Source organism: Populus alba, chromosome 1, assembly GCF_005239225.2.
Source record: "Populus alba chromosome 1, ASM523922v2, whole genome shotgun sequence".
Taxonomy (NCBI): domain Eukaryota; kingdom Viridiplantae; phylum Streptophyta; class Magnoliopsida; order Malpighiales; family Salicaceae; genus Populus; species Populus alba.
In genome coordinates, this window is record NC_133284.1 from 40,361,760 (window position 1) to 40,378,015 (window position 16,256).

Here is a 16,256-nt window from a genome sequence, read left to right on the forward strand (position 1 = left end):
AAGGTAGCCGACACATCACCTATTGGGATACGCGTGTCTACTTCACAGAATTCAGCCCCACCATGATGGCCAAAGAAACGAGGGGTTTTATTTTACCTAAAAATCTATTTCAACACATTTTCATCTAAAAACTTCTAATAAACAACATTAAAACCACCTAGAACCAATTTATCAAGCCAAAAACCCTAAAAATGATCCCAAAAAACAAAATCAAATTTTTTTTTTTTTTATCAAGGTCAATTTACTTTTTCTAGCAAGATTAAGGTAAAAAATCACTGTCTTCGAACTCTTCTTAATGAATGGAACCATTTGATGCCAAGTTTGATTATTTTGGTTGTGATAATTATGACAACCGTTGACATTCTCTCTTTATTATTGTTTTATGGCGAGGTTTTTTATTTTTTTTCAAACTAAAAACTGAAAAATAAATAAAATAAACTTTTTAATTAAAATAAAAAATATCATGAATACGAGAGGAGTCATTTATTTTCTTTGTGTTTTACTTTTCAATTAGTATTTTTTTTAACATAATTCCAAGCCAAATTTTATGTAATTAGATTATAGAATAATTAAATTAAAAGAAAAGGAAAAGAAAAGAAAAGAGAGAGGCAATGAAGCACCATAACAAAAATCATATCTTTTAGTATATTAAGTAATACCACTTGGCTACAAAAAGTGCCCGTGCTTATAATAAATACTTTAGATGTGAGGGGGGAAAAAATTACAATAACTAAACCCTGAAAATGACAAACATCACCACACTCTCTCTCTATATAAAATTAATTATTTAGTAATTTGATTACATTATCATAACCTTGTGGTATGTTGCCACATTGTTATTATTCTATTTACCTATAAAAAATATTTAACTAAGATTTTTTATAATTTTTATAACATTCCTTTTATAATGTGATTATTTTTTAAAATATTATTTACTTTAAAATATTTTTTAAAAAATAATTTTAATATCAAGTCATCAAAACAATTCAAAAATAATAAAAACAATAAAATTTAAAGAAATTTGAAACTACGTTACAAACTGAAACTTGGTTAATAATGCATCTGCACACAATCAAATACTTGTTGAAATACAACGACTGCTTGAACGCGGGTTTCGGTTCATCTTGATGTTTTTTTAAGCAATCTGCAACCTAGAAAGCTTCAACTCTCGAGTAAAATACACGAAATACACACTATGTTACAAGTAAATCCATGACGTGATCCACAAATCAACAAATGGTCCAAGTTTTAGAAGCTAAAGGTGCTCATCGAGCAACAAGAAGCTACCTACCAACAGGGTAATATCATGCAAACGATCCGACTCTTGAAACTTGTGATAATGCATCTTCGAAATGGTCATCATCGGCCTTTTCAGAGCTCAAGCTTGGTGGGATAAAAGATCTGTAGATGCGTTCCATGTTTGGAATTTCCTTCAACTCACGGCAAGCAACTTCGAGGGCTGTGTCGGAGAAAGATCGATAGAATTTCTTCTGACAGACAAAGGCGAACAGCAAGGAAACTATCGGCAGTGGAACTAGTAAGAGAGTACTGAAGGAGAATTTCTTCACCCCAAAATAACCGAACATGGTAACTTGGTATAGTATCAGAGCAGCTATGACTCTTGTATGGATGTGGGGCCACATCCTGCCATTGGTCTCAAAGGATGGAGCATATACTTTGAGTGCCTGTTAAATTTAACCACATTTGCAATTAATATTGATTAGCACCATGATAAGGAGTGCATGTTTAGCTGCAAAACTGGAAGAGTTAAATCGCATGTTTTGTGAAAATACTAACTTCTATTTGCCAAAACTTGCAGCACTTCAAAATGAAATGAAAACATCAAGCGAACAGATCGATCCGAAATTCAGAAAATGTTTGTCATATCAATACACAATACATGTTGTTTTAGCTAGCTACAAAATTTGAAGTGTTAACCCATCAGAATGAATGCAAGCCATCTCATGCCAGCACAGGTTTGTGGAAATATTGATTTCTATTTGCCAGAATTTGCAACAGTTCAAGGAATATGAACATTGAAAGCACGCAATGAATTCTCCAAAAAAGCATTCTGAAGTTTTTTATGAATGGTGTGAGATCCTTACCTGGTTCCTAAGGACAAGCCATCCCAGGCCAAAGTACACCACTCCAAATGGAATAATCAGAGGGGCTATGACAGAGTAGCAAAGAACAATTGTGAGAACAAGCATGTCACCAGGAATCCTGGTTGCATACCCTAAATCTCCAGGAAACCAAGCTTCTTTTAACTCAGCTTCGGTCTTGCATAGATACTTCCTCTTTAGATGAAAAATGATTAGAGGAACTATACGAGACAGCTCGAGTCCATAGCCAACGAAAAACCTGAGAGCCACAGAATACTTAAAAGTCAAAAAATGTATTCCAAAAAGAATAATGATTACCAGACCACATATCTAGATCAAAATAAATAGAAACAGAAAAGGCAAACACATTAGCATAAGAAACTCTTTTTTATGTCCAAGTGGTTTGGCAGAGCACAAGAAGATCTTGTGGCAAGGGGAGTTCTTCGACAGAAGAACGAAATAAAACAGCTCTGGTTGTCGCGCAACATCTTCTGGAGGGGTAGACGACTAAAACCATAGCTTTCTAAAAGGAAAAGAATTACGAGTTAAAATAGTGAGCTTACTTCAGAGCCACAAAAGTCAGGAAGAAAGTTGCATTCCCCGGGAGGCTACTCGCAAGCAAACTAACAATGGAGTTTGGTTCCTTCTCAATGCTCTTGAACGTTTCGAATAAGGTGCCACCCAGTGTCACTCCAATAAAAACGTTCAGTATGGTAAAATAGAAATATTTTCCAGAAGTGGCCCTTACTGCATGGCCCACTGAAGGAATTCCCTCCGCCTTTGAGAGAGCCAAAAGTAACTTGGGCAACAGTGCCAAAAACACAATCAGTGCAATCTGAGGAAGGTACGCTTCCAGCACCGTCTTAACCGAGACAATATTCACAATTGGCTTTAAAAATGGGAGAAGTTTCTTCAGATTATCCAGGGTTGTTAATGCGGAAATGAACCCGATTGGTATCATATAAAACAATATGGTCAGAGCCGCAATAAAACAAACAACATACTGCCGGATTATCCTTTGAAAGAGCTTAATTTTAAGATTAGACCATATTATTTGACGTGGTTCAGGGGCTTCCATGACTGTCCAGGTGTCAACCATTTGGGCATGTAGACTCTGGGCGGCAGAAGCTGCAGTCACCCTATTGGTGAAGAAGGCAAAAGCACAAGGTTGTTGTTTCTCCCGGAGAGTGACTTTCTGTTCAGCTTCCAACTTTTGGATTAGCTCTTTAATCTTCTCATTGTAGTGCTCTATGCTATCTACCTTTCTACCAACAATACCATGGGGGCCAGTTCTGATGGTTGGTCTCAATCCTTCTGGTTTGCCTGTTTTTTTGGATTCATTGTATACAGCTTCTGCATGTGCATGCTTCTTCTTGTATCCTTCCAACTCTTTATAAATCTTGTTAACCTAGAAGAGTTTTAGAAAAAAGAGGGGCTCAAAATCAGCAGAGCTCATACAGTATGCAGCACAACACAGAAAAATAAAACTCACAGTTGACCATCAAGGATCATAAATTCCTTGATATGGAATATAATATACGATAACCTCAAATATACTTGATATGGAATCATTATATTACTAGCACTTAATTCCTTCTTTTTTCCCTTTTCTTTATAATAAATTCTGAAAGCTCAAAGGAATTGGAAACTAAAAAACGTGGGTTGGCTCAAATTACAGAAGCAATTTAGGATGTGGAATCCAGAACATCAGGGTAAGTGGCAAGAGCATGGAAAGGAAGAAACTAATTTAAAATTAAAAAATACCTGTTTGTTGTTTGTCACCACCATTGATCTATAGAATGTCTCGGGATAGATGGATTTAAAATATGAATCAACCTGTTCCTTTCTAGTTTGGCCCTCAGGGACATGAGGTATGTCTCTGACAAGAACAGCGAATTGCTCTGGTTTCAGTTCAGGAGACATTAGAGCATTTGCTCTCAGCCCAGAAACATGCACGTACGCCTTCCATGACAAGAAATAGGTAACAAGAGAAACCCAATAGGTAGCAATCAAGAATGCCCACAGCCTTGGACTTCCCCCCTGCAGACATATTTTTCCATGGAGCAAGTCAGTTCAAGCAAAAAAAACAAAGAAAGAGGAGTTGTGGAGGTACCTTGACATTTCCCATTAATAACTTGTCAATTTCACTAAAACTTGTGGAGGAGTTGCCTTTAACTTTTTGTATTTCCACATTGTCGTCGGTGGCAGCAACAGGCAGAAGTACCGGCAGCAGAACAAGGCCAGACAAAACCAATATTGCCAGCGCTGTCATATAGAACAAAAAAGAGAGTAAAAATAAACAATGTGAGGAGAGCAGTTGTCTGAGAAATAATACATGGAATGGAAGTGAGAGTTGTCCGAAATCATGAAGAAATGTACACAGATGGATTTGCTTAATCCTATGATGTAAGGTGCTTGTCAGTAGTTCAAGCACGACTAATAAGAGTAGTCATTGTCAAACCCAATTATTTTAGATTTTATACTTTTTTTAGTTGCATACCACCATGTAAACAAATTTTTTTTCTGAGCAAACTAAAGTAGATGAAAAGGGAAATCGGAAAACAGAGAAAAATGAAAAGGTTACAGTATCAAGTTTTGGAAGGCAACCATCCCTTCGCCTCGAGAAATTAATTTAAGGGGAAGAAAGAACAGAACTACCACCAAAAAGGGACACAATTAAAGACTCAAAGCAACAAAGAAACCCGTAAAAGGTATGATGCTAACAACCTGATAAATTAGTCACAACATTACAATCGAAGCGATTCTTTGTATTAGTTTTTTACAAGAGAGAGAGAGACTCGGAGAAAGAGAGTTTAATTAATCAAATACCAGTGCTCAAGAAGACAAAGTAGACAGCAGCGTCTACACCGGACATGTTTATAACGTCCTGCTCGCTGGAAGAGAGGGCTTCCCGGATCCAAGCACAAGGGTTGCGGGATCTTGACCCGCCCTCCCAGGGATCCAGACCTTTCAAGATCCGGTTGGGGTAATACACGAAGGAGTTTCCAGGCTTCCTCGACAGCCATGTAAACAGAAGCATTAACACCACGAAAATAAAAAACGACGTCCCTAAAGACGTCAAGAAAGATGTGTAATCCATCACTCGCTCAGAACAGAATTATTGTGAAATGGGAATTATAAGGGCAAGGAAAGGAAAAGTAGCAGTGAAGATGAGGGCAATGAAAGCAGGTCACCGTTGAGGGAGGAAATGTTGATTGTATTTATGCTAGAGCATTGATTGGTGGGTGGTTCAAATGCAAAAGATGAGAGAATACAAAATGTCTGCCATAAGAAGAAGGCTTTTGAGCTGTTGGTTCTGTGGGGTTTCGCGCTTTTGTTCATGTTTTATCGTCATCATCGTCGCAGTGCTTTCATTTTCACAGTCCGCGTAAGTAAAATGAGTGTCTCTGTGTGAAAAGAAAGCGGGGACGGCATCAACCGAGCGCGCTTCGAGTTCCTGGTAGGGAGACATAGCTTGAAAGTACTAAATTGGGTTTCAACTCTTAACCGCTTGTTTCATGCCACCTTTCTTTATTTTATTTTATTTTTAATTTGGCACGATTTAATTTTTATTTAAGCATTTTTTAAAAATATGGAATTGTATGTGTATTAATCGAGTTTAAATAAGCAATTGATTGTAAAAAATAATTGTGAATCATAAAAATTAAAAATAAAACATTTAAGTATGAATTTTTAGTTATAATAGAAATTACCTATGAAAGAAAAACAAGTAAATAAAAGTAAATAATTGGTATATTAGTAATATGATGTTACCTAAATGGTTAGTCAATGAATCTAAATGAATTCTATCAACTTTAATATTAAATTACATCAAAAATTAGAATAATTACTTTGAATTATCAAAGAAATATGGATTAAGGAAAAGATTGTAAATTTAATTAAAAAAAAATTAGCCCCTGCTTTATACTTAAAAGGTTTTCGGCCAATGGATGGAAGAAAGTAGAAGCTTTCTTCTTCTCTTCTTATTGCTTTTTATTTCTCATAGGTTTTAGGGTTTGATACATGGGACTATGAGAGCTTAAACACTTGTAAATATGAGAGGAATGAAGTGAGAGAAAAGTAGGGTTTAAAAAGAGAAAGTAAGGAAATTAAAGCATTTTTAAAAATGCCCTGTCCACGTCAACGTGATCTTTTTAGATAATGTTTTCTGCATCCTAGCTCTCAGCTTCATAATTTTCAACTATGTTGACGTGTGTTTGTCTCCACTATTTTTAATGTTTGATGTGATAGAAATAAAAATAAATTAAAAAGTAAAAAAATATTTTTAAAAATAATCATCAATATAATATTAAACTGTTCGGTTCAGTTTTTATAAAAAAATAATCAAAACCAAAGTTTTTTTTTTAAAAAAACCAAAACTGGTTCAAACAGACTGTTTCAGTTCCGTTTCATTTTTTAGACAAAAAATTGGTTCAAATCGGTTTCTCTCGGTTTTTTCGGTTTTGCCTCGGTTATTTCCGGTTTGGTTTGGTTTTTTGGTTTTGCTCGGGTTTTTTCCAGTTTGGGTTCGGTTCGTTTTGGTTTTTTTGGTTTTAGACTTATAAAACCAAAATCAAACCGAACCAAAAAACAAATTGAGCCATGAATAAAATAATAAATACTTTAGATATGAGGGGAAAAATATAATAACTAAACCATGAAAATAACCAACATCAACATAGTCTATATATATACCAGATGCCATGCCCGCATGATGTTGCGAGCTTGTAGCATGCTTGTGTGTTGTTGTGGATTTGTGAAAAAAATCATATTTTAAAAAATATATGGAGAAAAATTGTTGCAATCCACAATATTTTTGAAGAAAAAAAACTATAAAGCTAAATTCTCAACTAACTTACTTTTTTTAAAAATAAAATTTAAAAAAATAATTCAAAACAAAATCATAACAAAAAAAAACAATGCAGGGAAACATTGTAGTAATCTGTAATGTTTCATGCAGAAATCTATAGTTTTAATTTTTCAAAAAGCTCAATATTAAAAATAATAAAATCGATAAAGATAATTTTGAAAAAATCTTAACAAAAAAATTCATATGGAGGAACACCGTAGCAATCAACAGTGTTTTAAAAAAAAAAACTAAGATGCTAAATTCTCAACTAGCTTAGTATGAAAAAAATAAAATCAACAAAAGACAATTCTAGAAAAAAAAATCATAAAAAAAGAAAAAAAAACCATGTGTGAAAACATCGTAGTAATCCATAATGTTTTTTAAAAAAAAAACTATAAAGCTAAATTCTCAACTAGCTCAATATTAAAAAAAAAATTCGACAAAGATAATTAAAAAAAATACATGCGGGAACACACTATAGCAAAACAAAAACCATGTCGGGAAATATTGTAGCAATCCACAATGGTTTAAAAAAAAAATACAACACAAAATTCTTAACTAGCTCAATATATAAAAAAACTGACAAATATCATTTTGAAAAAAAAAAACGAAGAAAAAAAAATTCATAAAAAAAAAAAATCATGTGGTGAAACATTATAGTAATCTATAATATTTTAAAGAAAAAAACTTCAAAACTAAATCCTCAACTAATTCAATATTAAAAAAAAAACAATAAAATAACTTTGAAAAAAAAACACAAAAACAAAAAAAAAATAATAAAAAATGACCATCTTTGAAAAAAAAGAAAAGAAAAAAACATTTAAAAACCCAAAAAAAAAGGAAAAAAAAAAAAAAAAGGGAAATACATACATACATACATACATATATACATACATACATATATATATATATATATATATATATATATATATATATATATATATATATATATATATATATATATATATAAAGGTAAAATCTTTGTCTTACAATCCTTTCCTAACTGATTTTTCAAAAAAAAAAAAAAAGTCAAGAGTTTTTATACTTTTGTTTTTGGATCATTAAATGAACATAATTGTTGGAATCACGCGAACTTAATTAAAAAGGAAAGGGCAAGTAGAAAATTTATTTCTTTTAAAATTCAATAAATCATAATTTTTTTTAAATAGTAAATTATGACTTGCTAGGTTAGATCTCATTTCAAAATCAGACAATTATGGTAAAACTAGACACATATCCTCGCGTAGTGAAGTATACAATTTCAATTATTCATATAAAATTAACTATTTAGTGATTTGATTATATTATCATAATCTTGTGGTATGTTATCCCTTGTATTGTTATTATTCTATTTAATAGTAATAAATCTTGTACCTATACAAAAATATTTAACTAATATTTTTTTATAATTTTTATAGCAAAATATAATTATTTTTTAAAATATTTCTCATTTTGTTAAAATAATAATTTTTTTTAAAAATATATTTTTAACACCAAACACCAAAACAATTCAAAAACGACCACAAAAAGTTAAAATTTAAAGAAATTTAAAACTACGTTACAAACTGAAACTTGGTTAATAATGCATCTGCACATAATACAATAACTAAACCATGAAAATGACCAACATCACCACAGTCTATATATATATAAATTTAATTATTTAGTAATTTGATTACATTATCATAACCTTGTGGTATGTTGCCACATTGTTATTATTCTATGTACCTATAAAAAAATAGAGTTTTTATAATTTTTATAACATTCCTTTGATTATTTTTTTAAAATATTATTTACTTTAAAATATATTAAAATATTTTTTTAAAAAATAATTTTAATATCAAATCATGAAAACAATTCAAAAAAAATAAAAACGATAAAATTTAAAGAAATTTGAAACTACATTACAAACTGAAACTTGGTTAATAATGCATCTGCACACAATCAAATACTTGTTGAAATACAACGACTGCCTGAACGCGGGTTTCGGTTCATCTTGATGTTTTTTAAAGCAATCTGCAACCTAGAAAGCTTCAACTCTCGAGTAAAATACACGAAATACACAATATGTTTACAAGTAAATCCATGATGTGATCACAAATCAACAAATGGTCCAAGTTTTAGAAGCTAAAGGTACTACAGGACTTCATCGAGCAATAAGAAGCTAGCTACCAACAGGGTAATATCATGCAAACGATCCGACTCTTGAAACTTGTGATAATGCATCTTCGAAGTGGTCATCATCGGCCTTTTCAGAGCTCAAGCTTGGCGGGATAAAAGATCTGTAGATGCGTTCCATGTTTGGAATTTCCTTCAACTCACGGCAAGCAACTTCGAGGGCTGTGTCGGAGAAAGATCGATAGAATTTCTTCTGACAGACAAAGGCGAACAGCAAGGAAACTATCGGCAGTGGAAGTAGCAAGAGAGTACTGAAGGAGAATTTCTTCACCCCAAAATAACCGAACATTGTAACTTGGTATAGTATCAGAGCAGCTATGACTCTTGTATGGATGTGGGGCCACATCCTGCCATAGGTCTCATAGGATGGAGCATATACTTTGAGCGCCTGTTAAATTTAACCACATTTGCAATTAATATTGATTAGCACCGTGATGAGTTAAATCGCATGTTTTGTGAAAATACCAACTTCTATTTGCCAAAACTTGCAGCACTTCAAAATGAAATGAAAATATCAAGTGAACACACGCTTCGCAGTCAAAAAGATCGGTCCGAAATTCAGCCAAATGTGTCATATCAATACACAATACATGTGTTTTAGCTAGCTACAAAATTTGAAGTGTTAACCCTCAGAATGAATGCAAGCCATCTCATGCCAGCACAGGTTTTGTGGAAATTTTGATTTCTATTTGCCAGAATTTGCAACAGTTCAAGGAATATGAACATAGAAAGCACGCAATGAATTCTCCAAAAACACACACACACACACACACGCTGCTAGTCAAACAGAGTAACCATTCCAAAATTCAAACAAAACATTCTAAAATTTTTATGAATGGTGTGAGATCCTTACCTGGTTCCTGAGGACAAGCCATCCCAGGCCAAAGTACACCACTCCAAATGGAATAATCAGAGGGGCTATGACAGAGTAGCAAAGAACAATTGTGAGAACAAGCATGTCACCAGGAATCCGGGTTGCATATCCCAAATCTCCAGGAAACCAAGCTTCTTTTAACTCAGCTTCGGTCTTGCATAGATACTTCTTCTTTAGATGAAAAATGATTAGAGGAACTATACGAGACAGCTCTAGTCCATAGCCAACGAAAAACCTGAGAGCCACAGAATACTTAAAAGTCGAAAAATGTATTCCAAAAAGAATAATGATTAACAGACCAAGTATCTAGATCAAAATAAATAGAAACAGAAAAGGCAAACCCATTAGCATAAGAAACTCTTTTTTATGTCCAAGTGATTTAGAAGAGCACAAGAAGATCTTGTGGCAAGGGGAGTTCTTTGACAGAAGAACGAAATAAAACAGCTCTGGTTGTCGCGCAACATCTTCTGGAGGGGTAGACGACTAAAACCATAGCTTTCTAAAAGGAAAAGAATTCAGAGTTAAGAGAGTGAGCTTACTTCAGAGCCACAAAAGTCAGGAAGAATGTTGCATTCCCCGGGAGGCTACTCGCAAGCAAACTAACAATGGAGTTTGGTTCATTCTCAATGCTCTTGAACGTTTTGAATAAGGTGCCACCCAGTGTCACTCCAATAAAAACGTTCAGTATGGTAAAATAGAAATATTTTCCAGAAGTGGCCCTTACTGCATGGCCCACTGAAGGAATTCCCTCCGCCTTGGAGAGAGCCAAAAGTAACTTGGGCAACAGTGCCAAAAACACAATCAGTGCAATCTGAGGAAGGTACGCTTCCAGCACCGTCTTGACCGAGACAATATTCACAATTGGCTTTAAAAATGGGAGAAGTTTCTTCAGATTATCCAGGGTTGTTAATGCGGAAATGAACCCGATTGGTATCATATAAAACAATATGGTCAAAGCCACAATAAAACAAACAACATACTGCCGGATTATCCTTTGAAAGAGCTTAATTTTAAGATTAGACCATATTATTTGACGTGGTTCAGGGGCTTCCATGACTGTCCAGGTGTCAACCATTTGGGCATGTAAACTCTGGGCGGCAGAAGCTGCAGTCACCCTATTGGTGAAGAAGGCAAAAGCACAAGGTTGTTGTTTCTCCCGGAGAGTGACTTTCTGTTCAGCTTCCAACTTTTGGATTAGCTCTTTAATCTTCTCATTGTAGTGCTCTATGCTATCTACCTTTCTACCAACAATACCAAGGGGGCCAGTTCTGATGGTTGGTCTCAATCCTTCTGGTTTGCCTGTTTTTTTGGATTCATTGTATACAGCTTCTGCATGTGCATGCTTCTTCTTGTATCCTTCCAACTCTTTATAAATCTTGTTAACCTAGAAGAGTTTTAGAAAAAAGAGGGGCTCAAAATCAGCAGAGCTCATACAGTACGCAGCACAACACAGAAAAAGAGAACTCACAATTGACATTGGTCGAGGATCATAAATTCCTTGATATGGAATAATATATACGATAACCTCAAATATACTTGATATGGAATCATTATATTACAAGCACTTAATTCCTTCTTTTTTCCCTTTTCTTTATAATAAATTCTGAAAGCTCAAAGGAATTGGAAACTAAAAAACGTGGGTTGGCTCAAATTACAGAAGCAGTTTAGGATGTGGAATCCAGAACATCAGGGTAAGTAGCAAGAGCATGGAAAGGAAGAAACTAATTTAAAATTAAAAAATACCTGTTTGTTGTTTGTCACCACCATTGATCTATAGAATGTCTCAGGATAGATGGATTTAAAATATGAATCAACCTGTTCCTTTCTAGTTTGGCCCTCAGGGACATGAGGTATGTCTCTGACAAGAACAGCGAATTGCTCTGGTTTCAGTTCAGGAGACATTAGAGCATTTGCTCTCATCCCAGAAACATGAGCGTACGCCTTCCATAAAAAGAAATAGGTAACAAGAGAAACCCAATAGGTAGCAATCAAGAATGCCCACAGCCTTGGACTCCCCCCCTGCAGACATATTTTTTCCATGTGGAGCAAGTCAGTTCAAGCAAAAAAAACAAAGAAAGAGGAGTTGTGGAGGTACCTTGACATTTCCCATTAATAACTTGTCAATTTCACTAAAACTTATGGAGGAGTTGCCTTTAACTTTTTGCATTTTCACATTGTCGTCGGTGGCAGCAACAGGCAGAAGTACCGGCAGCAGAACAAGGCCAGACAAAACCAATATTGCCAGCGCTGTCATATAGAACAAAAAAAAAAAAGTAAAAATAAACAACGTCAGGAGAGCAGTTGTCTGAGAAATAATACATGGAATGGAAGTGAGGGTTGTCCGAAATCATGAAGAAATGTACACAGATGGATTTGCTTAATCCTGTGATGTAAGGTGCTTGTCAGTAATTCAAGCACGACTAATAAGAGTAGTCATTGTCAAACCCAATTATTTTAGATTTATACTTTTTTTAGTTGCATACCACCATGTAAACAAACTTTGTTCTGAGCAAACTAAAGTAAATGAAAAGGGAAATCGGAAAACAGAGAAAAATGAAAAGGTTACAGTATCAAGTTTTGGAAGGCAACCATCCCTTCGCCTCGAGAAATTAATTTAAGGGGAAGAAAGAACAGAACTACCACCAAAAAGGGACACAATTAAAGACTCAAAGCAACAAAGAAACCCGTAGAAGGTATGATGCTAACAACCCGATAAATTAGTCACAACATTACAATCGAAGCGATTCTTTGTATTAGTTTTTTACAAGAGAGAGAGAGAGACTCGGAGAAAGAGAGTTTAATTAATCAAATACCAGTGCTCAAGAAGACAAAGTAGACAGCAGCGTCTACACCGGACATGTTTATAACGTCCTGCTCGCTGGAAGAGAGGGCTTCCCGGATCCAAGCACATGGGTTGCGGGATCTTGACCCGCCCTCCCAGGGATCCAGACCTTTCAAGATCCGGTTGGGGTAATACACGAAGGAGTTTCCAGGCTTCCTCGACAGCCATGTAAACAGAAGCATCAACACCACGAAAATAAAAAACGACGTCCCTAAAGACGTCAAGAAAGATGTGAAATCCATAACTCGCTCAGAACAGAATTATGTGAAATGGGAATTATAAGGGGGGAAGGAAAGGAAAAGTAGCAGTTAAGACGAGGGCAATGAAAGCAAGTAACCGTTGAGGGAGGAAATGTTGAATGTATTTATGGTAGAGCATTGGTTGGTGGGTGGTTCGAAAGCAAAAGGATGCGAGAATACAAAATATCTGCCATAAAGACGAAGGCTAGCGAGCTGTTTGGTTCTGTGGGGTTTCGCGCTTTTGTTTCTTGTTTTTTTTTTTTTTTCATCATCATCCTCGCCGTGCTTTAATTTCACAGCCCTCGTAAATAAAATGAGTGTGTCTGTGTGTGAAAAGAAAGAAAGCACAGAGCGCGCTTCGCTTCGAGTTCTTTATTTTATTTTATTTTATTTTATTTTATTTTGGCACGATTCAATTTTTATTTTAGCATTTTTAAAAATGCACTGTCCACGTCAACGCGATCTTTTTAGATAATGTTTTCTGCATCCTAGCTCAGGTTCGTAACTTTTAACTATTTTGACGTGCGTTTTAGATTAAAAATAAAATTTTAAAAATAAAAAATATTATTTTAATATATTTTTATATAAAAAATATTTAAAAAGTACCAATAACACAATATTTAACATTATCTAAAAAAATAAAACAAAACTTTTAACTATTGCACCCATTTATGACTGATTAGAAACACGATAGTTTATGGTTTCTTTACATGTTTTAAAAATATATTTTACTTTAAAAAGTATTAGTATTTACTGTTTTTTAATTATTTTAATATATTAATATTAAAAATAATTATTTTAATATATTTTAAAGCTAATAAATTTTTTTAAAAAAAACATTACATATTACAACACCAAACACACTCGTTTAAATAAGATATTAAAACTATCTTGTAATTTACAAAAATCAAAATGTAAAATGGGTATGTACTGAACATGTAGAAGGAATAGAACAATGTTTTACTTAAATGATTTCTATTTATTCTGAGCTTTAATTCGTCAATCAATTATTTTTATTGTAGCGTCAGTTACGTAGCTAGGAGTTATTCCTTCATTTAATCTCTTATAAAACACGGAAACCGCATATTCTTTTTAAAGTAAAGATAATTTTAGATACCAAGACAAGGAATATTTTAATATATAATTATCTCTCGCAAGATATGATTCTTGTCAAATTTATAAAACAAAATAAATATTACTATAATAAAATGTTAATCATATAGATGAATTCTCATGAATAATCATTTTCGATTCTATTCTTATATATAAAAATAACTAAACTAAATTTTTTTATATAAAAAAACCAAAATTGAACCGAAACCAGCTTAAATCGATTAGTTTCAGTCTGGTTTGGTTTTTTTAGATAAAAACTTGTTCAAACCTGTTTAACTCGGTTTTTTTTGTTTTGACCCGATTTTTTTTTGTTTGGCTTGATTTTTTTAGTTTGACTCAATTTTTTCGGTTTGGGTTCAGTTTATTTTTATGCTAAAAAATCAAAACAATTTTTTTTTTAATTTTAATCAGTTTTTTTTATAATTTAATTTTTTCGATTATTTTTTTTTCTGGTTTTTTTAATTTTTTTTACTCACCCTTGAATACTCAATCTAAGAAATTCTATATTGCTGCAATTTAGAATTACCAATACTTAAAATATAAGAAAAAGGAGATTAAAAAAAAAAAAAAAAAAGAGAGAGAAAATCTCATTCACAATCATTAAAAAACAAAGGGATAAAAATATCTTTGTTATCCTTAAAATTAGTATTATTTTTAATTTCTTCTCTTGTGTTTCTCTCTCGTTTATCTCTCTCCCTCGTGCTGTAGTTATTCATTATCACAATTTGATTAGAATCTCTCCTACCAATAACAAGGAAGGGGGAAAAACTACGGTGTTTAGAATTTAGACTTAATTATAGTAATTAGTATCAAACTTTATCAAATGGCTACTTAATTTTTAGATTATTATAATATCCTGATATAAAAATAAAAAAAAATATTATTTTAATAATTTTTAAATAAAAAAAAAAACTTTAAAAACCAATCTCTTGCACAAAAGTATAAGATGAAAGTAGTTAACTCTGTGGGTGCTGGTAAAGGACAGGTTAGTTGAATCAGAAGGCGAGGAATAAAGAGAGAGTTATCCAAAACTAGAGGAGCTTGTGGAATTCGTGACCGTCAAGCGGCCACTTCTCTCCGTGTCCCCACATACCAGATCTATTCCACCTCCCCACGCCCACTCTCCAGTAACCCCACCGCTGATTCAAATTCAAAACATTACAAAACGGTGCCGTCACACTACGGCTCAAACCAGCAACGTCCCTGGCACGCGCTCGGTCGAGACTGTGCATCCCCCGCCAGTCCTTTTAAATTAAAATCACAAGTTGCAGACAAAGCTAAAACTTCCTTTAGAAGAAGGGACACGCGGCAAGACAGCAGGCTGCCGACTACATATCTGGTACTGTGCCGCGTAGATGTCGGAACTGATGGACGGGGCCCATTACAGGGATACTTTGTCGGTTTTAGCGGGGAATTGAGAAGGGCTGATCATTGGGGGGCGACGTGGGTGACGACAGGGTATCATGCGGCCCCATCAGAGCTGCTGCTGCTGCTGCTGCCGCTTTTTTATCCAGTGGGTGCATCCAACTTGCAAGATAAGAAAGAACGTTGCCGGTTGGATGCCTTTCTGGTGTTTTTCGAGACCGGTCGGAGGGGATGGATGCCTTCGACTATTGGTATGCTTCCAGGAAACGAAAGGATAAATTGAGTAATTAGCATGTAAAGTGCAAATAAAGAGTGAAATGGAATAAGAAAAAAGTAGAAACTCATTCTTGATTGTTCAGAATTATCTGTAAAAACTACTATATAAATAATTACTTTTAAAAAATTTTAAATGTTTATTTTTAAATTTTCAAGTTTATAATTTTACTAAAAAATATATATTAAAAAATATTTATAAAATTATTAATTTTTAAGTGAAATGATCGACCACTTATTTAATTGTATCTAATAAAAATTATGACAATTCAAAAGCTTAAAGCAAAAATAAAATTGTTTAAATATTGTTATTTATGAAGTGCGACAATTATTATATAAATATTAGTATTTTAAGATTTTATTTGAAATATATTTTTTAAATTTATAAATTGATCAAAAGATATATATTTTTAAAGCTTTT

General features: G+C 33.5%; 2 protein-coding genes across 2 annotated transcripts; both read right to left on the reverse strand.

Moving 5' to 3' along the window:
• Positions 1–1,028: 1,028 nt before the first annotated feature.
• On the reverse strand, positions 1,029–5,545 carry LOC118056824 (CSC1-like protein ERD4). Its single transcript, XM_035069190.2, has 6 exons — positions 4,932–5,545; positions 4,216–4,367; positions 3,867–4,142; positions 2,666–3,510; positions 2,106–2,361; positions 1,029–1,685 (listed from the first exon to the last, which is right to left on the reverse strand). The coding sequence occupies exons 1-6, from the start codon at positions 5,200–5,202 to the stop codon at positions 1,305–1,307; spliced, it is 2,181 nt and encodes a 726-aa protein (XP_034925081.1). The 5' UTR covers positions 5,203–5,545; the 3' UTR covers positions 1,029–1,304.
• A 3,306-nt stretch (positions 5,546–8,851) lies between these two features.
• LOC118056823 (CSC1-like protein ERD4) lies at positions 8,852–13,365 on the reverse strand. Its single transcript, XM_035069188.2, has 6 exons — positions 12,817–13,365; positions 12,099–12,250; positions 11,747–12,022; positions 10,543–11,387; positions 9,983–10,238; positions 8,852–9,517 (listed from the first exon to the last, which is right to left on the reverse strand). Exons 1-6 carry the CDS (start codon positions 13,085–13,087, stop codon positions 9,137–9,139), a joined length of 2,181 nt encoding a protein of 726 aa, XP_034925079.1. The 5' UTR covers positions 13,088–13,365; the 3' UTR covers positions 8,852–9,136.
• Positions 13,366–16,256: the final 2,891 nt, after the last annotated feature.

Excerpts from the sequence above, each read along its gene's own strand:
- LOC118056823 (XM_035069188.2), bottom strand. The coding sequence starts at position 13,087 with ATGGATTTCACATCTTTCTTGACGTCTTTAGGGACGTCGTTTTTTATT. Across the intron at positions 11,388-11,746 it reads TGGTGACAAACAACAAACAG|GTTAACAAGATTTATAAAGA; the intron begins GTATTTTTTAAT and ends AAACTCTTCTAG. Across the intron at positions 10,239-10,542 it reads CTGACTTTTGTGGCTCTGAA|GTTTTTCGTTGGCTATGGAC; the intron begins GTAAGCTCACTC and ends TGTGGCTCTCAG.
- LOC118056824 (XM_035069190.2), bottom strand. The coding sequence starts at position 5,202 with ATGGATTACACATCTTTCTTGACGTCTTTAGGGACGTCGTTTTTTATT. Across the intron at positions 4,368-4,931 it reads CTTTGTCTTCTTGAGCACTG|CGCTGGCAATATTGGTTTTG; the intron begins GTATTTGATTAA and ends TCTATATGACAG. Across the intron at positions 2,362-2,665 it reads CTGACTTTTGTGGCTCTGAA|GTTTTTCGTTGGCTATGGAC; the intron begins GTAAGCTCACTA and ends TGTGGCTCTCAG.